Source organism: Lepeophtheirus salmonis, chromosome 14 (assembly GCF_016086655.4).
Source record: "Lepeophtheirus salmonis chromosome 14, UVic_Lsal_1.4, whole genome shotgun sequence".
Classification (NCBI taxonomy): Eukaryota; Metazoa; Arthropoda; class Copepoda; order Siphonostomatoida; family Caligidae; genus Lepeophtheirus; species Lepeophtheirus salmonis.
Genome location: NC_052144.2, coordinates 37,696,947 through 37,704,114, shown reverse-complemented (window position 1 = coordinate 37,704,114; position 7,168 = coordinate 37,696,947). Strand labels below are relative to the sequence as shown.

Below are 7,168 nucleotides of genomic sequence, written 5' to 3'. Positions count from 1 at the left end.
CCTCAGGTAAGTTGATACATTTGCAATATTTTATATTATTGAAAAAATAGACAAAATAGAAGGAATTTCACATACAATGATAAGTACATTTTGTTAGGTAACCCTTTTGGCTACCTGTTTGCAAAATATTACCTAAGACAGATGTTTCTGAACTTTTTAAGGACGTAAAGACCAAAACGTGTATCAACCGTATCTATTGCTCCCGTATTCTCATAGTGCAACTAATATGAGATTTTTGTAAGAGCACTTAATTATTTGACTTACTAAACCATGAAATATCTGAGAAAAAATGTCTTGGACCAGCCTTAAGACTAAACTGGACAGAATAAACAAGGACCATCAAAACACTTCACAATATGTTTTTTGACTCCTTTGCAGAAAAAAGAATATACGAACAAAGTAAGTATTCAAAAGTTTAAGACTACTGGTGAAGCACTTTATTTCCCTTTAATCTGTCAAACAAGTGCCAAAAATTGTCTCAAGCACATTAAATATAAATCATATATCTACGTAACATGTATTCGAATTCATTTAGCTTCAAGGGATTAATTTGCTCCTCAGGAATGTCTTGCAACAAATATTTATTCTAATAATTTGATGTTATCTGCATTTAATTAATATTTTGATATATTTATTTAGATGCACTCCACATCAGTTGCAACAAAACTTTGTTTTTCTTCGAAGCGAAATAAAATAATGTTTCTTTGTTATTTTTCATTTGTAAAAACAAATGGTTTTACTCTATATTTAAATTTTTTTGAGGGAAATAAGACTCAATTAAATCAAAGAGTCAGAAATAAAATATAATTTATTATTGTAATTATTTTATTATAAATATATGGATAATTGTAATATATTTTTATACATATAATGTAAAAAGGCTACAAGACTCTTTCAAAGCCTTTGAGAATTTGCAGGCTTATGGCACGATACACTATAAGTACCTAAAGGAAGAAACATATACTTTAAAATCAAAAATCGAAATGGTAAGGACAAAAAAAAATAGTTTTTTTTGTTTTTTTTTAAGTATAGAAATATATGAAGATGGTCTATCTGAAAGTAAAACAACTCTAAGCAGTTGTCTGTTTCTCTGATTGGTCTTCTCCACCCTTCTTAGGAGCGCCTTGTTCTTGAATACCTAGACAAGGCACTTCTGTCATAAGGGCTTCTCTGTATTTTGGATGACTGACAGCATACACAAGTGGATTTATACAGGAGGCTGTTTTAGCAATGAAAGCAGGCAACTGAGATACAAGAGGAGTGATGGAACTTTTGCTTCCAAGAACGGCAGCAAGGACAACAAGAGTATATGGAGTCCAAATTCCAGCCCAGAGGGACACATTTGTAATGGCTACTTTTGCAATTCTAATTTCAGCTGATTCTGCGTTAGAGTCCTGTTGAGAAATAAGTGAATCTGTACTGTTTAGTAATGGCATTTGGTATTAATAATGAATCACTTACAGTGTTACTACGTAGAGAATCAACATTCATTTTCTTTGCCTGTTTCTTGAGTGCCAACTCATGTGACCATACAGCCTTTACAATGGATGAGTAGAAGAAGAATACCATACTCAAAGGAATGACATACAAAAAGATAATTGTGAATATAATATAAGTAAAGTTGTTCCAATCTTCTGAAAGATAATCATAAGAGCATGTGAGAAGTAGTCCCTCAGCCATGAATCCTCCCCAAACGTTAAATAGAGCTAATGCTGAGACACCAATTGCGTAGAACCAAATAAATAAAAGAAGAATAAATGCTCTCATGGGTGTAATTCTTGTTCCATTCATACCCTTCACAATGACATTATAACGATCGTACCCAATGATAACCATGGTTAAAATAGACTCCACTCCAAATACAGCACCCAAAAACCCATACAATTTGCATCCAAAAACTCCCCATGCCCAATAGCGTTGCATAAATGCATTAAAGATTACTGGTACAGCTTGAGTCAAAATCATGCAAAAATCGGAGAGTGCCAAGTTGACCACAAACATGTTAGACTGTATGAAATAAAAGTATTTATAATGTGCATATATGTATTGTAATTAGTAGGTACTTAGCCGTTACTCAAAAAACAACTTACAGGTGTCCTCAAGCTCTTAACTTTGATGAAGATGTACATAACAAGAAGATTGCCAAACAGACTCGCAGAACAAAGGAAAAAGTAAAATACAGCAAAAAAGTGTGTAACTAAAGGATTAACTGGGGAAAACTGATCCCAATGATGATGTATAACTTCTCTCAACTCTTCAGGAACCCCATCTGTCAATCTACTGGATGATGAGTACATCTTGTGGTAGGTTTCATCCATGTACAGCCCAGCAATGATACTTGATCCATCTGCCATTTTGATTGTTTGATTGAATTTAAAAGTAAGGGAATTTAAAAAGGATATTTTCCCGTGAGTATTTGTGGATGTTTTCCTTCAGCTTGATCCAAGCAAAGTGCTATGGAAATATAAAATTGTCTCCCTTTTTATAAAAGAGAGATAGAGGTCCTTTTTACTAATTGATTATATGTCCTATTCGAAGCAGAGTTACAGTGATTCTTATGTAAGTATCTACAGATACGTAAAAACTCACTCTAAGGATTCATTTGTATGTACGAGTGTGTACATTCTAAAAATGTAAATATATTGAAACAATCATGATGACTGTAGCAAACATAATATGATCAATTAACACATTAAATAAATTACAATTCCGGATCATTACAATTATAAACAAAAATTAAACCTATAAAGTTAATTTGAATTCAAGTAAGTAAGTAGGTTGATACTACTAATTATGGGCTCAAATAAACTCTGCGTTGTAAGCCCCATCTGTTGCATCCAGTTGATGGTTTAATATTTACAAGTATCAACTTTATAATAACGTTTTGTTCTTTACAGGTATTTAAATTTTAAAAAAATGGGCTGGACTTGCAATAACTTTCGACGTAGGTTATCAAGGCAAGAGTGAATTGATGAGCTTGATTCCTTATCTTGCAATCATGCACCTTCCTACAGTACTATTAAAAAACTGGTATTACGAATTCAAGGGAGGCCGGAATTCGATCCACGACGAATTTCGCTAAAGTCGTCCGAAATCAGTCGTTGTACCATAATACATCGATGCTGTGCATAAACTAATAAAAAAGTTCATCATGTGCCTTACCTTGAGATTGTAGCAACTTTTGGAATCAATATTTACAGGATATTGCATGAAAATTTGGCTGTATAGAAGAAATACTCGATCAAATAGGCCAAACTGACCCCAAAGCAGTTAAAGGAAATAGCCCAGGCCAATCCCTTCAAGTTCATGTGAGCCAGAGCTAGACATCTTCGGGGGTTCAAACCAGACTGTCTAGACAGCTATCGAAAAAGTTGGTGGAAAAAGCCTTCTGAGAGTGTAAAGGCCACTTTCGAAACTAGCAATGAAAGAAACGCATCTCTCCTGTTGCAAAACTCTTTTGAGTTCTTTTGAACTCTTTTTTGACATTTTTGGGCCCCATACAGCCCTGAATCCAACCCCTTGACTATACCTTTTAGTTGCATGTCGAAGGGCAGTAATTGTCATCCAAACACTGATTTCATCTACAAATTTAATATTCCCATGGAAATCCATTTTTTGCACCTGAAAAAAAAACTACAATTGTTGTACAGGATGACTTTTTTTGCCAATCACTTTTTTCGATTTTGAATAAATTTAAAAAGTTTCATCATTCTTATAGTTATTTTTTGAGACGCCCGTTACTTGATCTCAAAATAACTGTTCTTGTATTTTGGATATAGAATAAGTACCTCTTATATTACCCCACGAAAATATGTACCCCAATCTTAGGTTGACCAGATTTAAAAGAGGCACTAATGCAAAGTTCCAGCCTCATAGGCTTTATGATGTGGGCACCCATAAAATACACACAAACTTTATTATAAATATATAGACAAGTGAGAGTGCCCGACATTGCTCTTAGTTATTCGGTGTCGACAAAAGCCAAAGAAACCAACTTTACCTTTTAATATAAATTTCTTTTCTAACTCAATCCGCTGAGCTTTAGTTACACACGCTCATTACTACGTTCTTACATCTTAAATTAATTAACCAGGCAGTTCTAAAAAAGTACACTAAAAAATTTGACTTCCGCAGACAGACTGAAAAACCTCATTTATTACTAATTGTCTTCAGTTTCATCAGAGTTCAAATTGGAGCCAGGACGTTTTTTTGTTTAAATTTAGTCCAAAATTTATCTGGTCTATATATTAATTTGAGTAAATCGATTCGAATGTTATATAATTAAACTCAATTTGACAAAACTTGAAGATTTACTATATTTGACCATTTCCTTTCTTTCAGATAATTTAACTTCTTTAATTGAAAGATTTCATACTGCAAGAAGATTTCCTTAGAAAAAGAGTTGTCCTGTTAATCAAGGCAAAAACATTTGACTTCTCCAATTACCTTTTCAACAAGTATTGCATGTATCAAGAGGGCTTAAATAGGAAAAGGGGGGTGAGAGAGTTTTCTAACCCTTTCACAACATTTCTTAATCCTAAAAGAATGCAAGAAAGTATAAGTTACAAGTTTCACTTTTTTAAATGCAAATTTCCTTATAAAATCTCTCCCTACACAAGCTTTTACTTTTGGATAAAGATACGTTTTCTATAGAAATTTGCATCTAAAAAAATAAAACTTGTAGCTTTCATACTAATTTTTTTATCACTTAAATGATTCTTTAATTAGTGTATGTCTATTACAGCAATATTTGAGTTAATTTACGTAAAATTCGTAGTCAGGGAATAAATAAAACGATGTCATTTTTAATTGATGAATTTTTTTATTGATCTATTCATATGCACACCATTCAATTGTAAGTCAAACTAAATAAGTGTCTCCAAACGACGATTCAACAATGAACATGTGCTTCAATATATAAAATTTGGTTGAACTAAAAAATATAGAATACAAATGCAATGTCATTGAATTGATTAAACTTTCCTATGAAAGAGTTAAAATATAATGAAAAGGGCTTGTTAAAGTTTCAAATTACTGTAGTTTCTTTAAGAATATGATTGATTTTTTTTTTGTACTACTGTTAATTACAAAAATAGAGCACATTTGATAGTATTTCATTAATCGTTAGTCAATTGAGTCGAAGTGTAATAAACATGTATTAGAAAGCGGGTATGACTTTAGTAGTACTCGAATTCAACACTGAATGAGATGTTAAAGAAGGTTTTTATAATATTTTTGCAAACACACCATCCTGATAAAAACCATAAAAAGTTCATTCATTAAGATTCATTTCATTTTCCAGCAGCTGGATTCGTGTACCTTACTCGTTCAGATAAACCAATTACGTCTTTGCATTAAAAAAACAATGAAAAAACATTCGAATAAATTCAATAATCTACATATTGATATACAAATTACGTCATAATCCGCAGATAATTCCGTTGTATTTTAAATCTGAATTTCCACAATACAATAAGTATTAAGCTATGTACATTTATACAGACAAATAATAACTTTTTTATGCTTTTTAATCAGTTCATTGATTTAGAAAATCCTGTTATTTAAGCATAAACCATGTACTGTTGTTTTCATTTTGATCAACCCCACAGTGATTAAAAAACATAGAAAATTTGTACATATAAAAAAAAATGAAACTACAGCTTCATGAATTACCCTCACGTTAATTATTGATTTTCAAATACATTTATATGTACGTTGACTATTGTAAAAGTGATCATTTCACTTTCCGAGGAAATCCAAGGTGCCCAACCTATCTATGCCGCCACTTTGGCACGCTCTCTTGGGCAAATGCAGGCACTCACATAGATGATTTTTTTATTTGTTAGATACCTTGTTCAAACTTGCAACAGTTGGAAAAATTGAAACAATTCCTGAATTAGATGTCATAAATATTTGGAAAAGTAACAGCTCATTGGAATCCGGACCAGGAGCAACAACATAACTATTGCTCAAACTCTGGGACTCAATAAAACGTTTGTTACAAGGTTAGGAGGGATTTTTGAGGCCTCTAAAGGTAATTTTTAGGAAACAAAAATACGGATTGAGGTCGAAGTAGCTGTATCCGTACTACGGAATATTTTGCAAAAATCATACAAATCGTCAATGAGGACCAGGATAAGTATACCAGGACAACTGTTCGAGAAGTTGGCCTATCAGAGTCGCTGAACTGCCTCAGCATTCACAAAACCCTTAGTTACTTGGCATGCAAGATGAGGAAGAGCCAGATCATGGAAAAAAGGCAACGGAAAATACTCCCAACAGCTCATCAAAAACCTCAAGGACCCACTTCATCGAGGTATGCTCTGGTTTTTCTCGGACGATATACTTTTCCCAGTAACAGAAGGTCAAGAACAATAGGCTGTTGAACTTCTGCCACAAGGATGTGCCTATTGTCATGCCGACGAAGTTTTCAACCCACGTTATAATATTTGGGAATGTTAGCTCTAAAGGCCGTGTCATGCCTTTTCAATTGGTCCACCAAGTCATCAGGGTCAATACTGATGCCTGAGCAAGATGAAGCCCTGGATCGGCATTTTGGCTAATAAGAGGCCTTACAAAAAAAATTACCATTCCATTTTGCACAGACTTTTGAACTCCAAACTTGCCGGATCTTAATCCAATAGATTTTTTATGGGGAAGGCGATCTAGTTATAAGCCAACCGAACTCCCTGCGATACCAAAACGAACTTATGAGTTGGATCAAGAAGGAATTCTATGATTTGCCAAGGGACAAAGTGGTGAAGGACTGTTCACGCTCTCTGCCTCGTAATTAAGGGTGGATGTGATTTTAATAGTTATAATAAATCAGAATGAAGCTTTCAGAATCTGGTTTATTTTTTGAATTTGATAACTGTTTGTCCGAAGAAAATTGCGTTTGAAAAAAAAAAAAATCATTTTGCAGCACAGATAGCTTGCACACCCTGTGGCACCATGTACAGAGTGGCCCAAATTAATTGAGAAAATCTTTAACTGCTTATAATGAACGAACTAAATGATGTAGACGCATATTTTTTTATTTATTTGAAAACTAAATTGAATGACATTCAATTATTTATACAACTGACAACTTCGACCAAATGTTGCAGGAAGCTTCGGTGACTTCGCCCAGCCTTGCCTTTGTACGTATAACATACTTCTTCAAGGTCTC

At 33.4% G+C, this 7,168-nt stretch overlaps 1 protein-coding gene across 1 annotated transcript; it reads right to left on the bottom strand.

The window, feature by feature from the left end:
• Positions 1-926: 926 nt before the first annotated feature.
• Positions 927-2,458, bottom strand: LOC121129541 (compound eye opsin BCRH2). The gene is made up of 3 exons (XM_040725262.2): positions 2,091-2,458; positions 1,462-2,007; positions 927-1,394 (listed from the first exon to the last, which is right to left on the bottom strand). The coding sequence occupies exons 1-3, from the start codon at positions 2,352-2,354 to the stop codon at positions 1,071-1,073; spliced, it is 1,134 nt and encodes a 377-aa protein (XP_040581196.1). The 5' UTR covers positions 2,355-2,458; the 3' UTR covers positions 927-1,070.
• Positions 2,459-7,168: the final 4,710 nt, after the last annotated feature.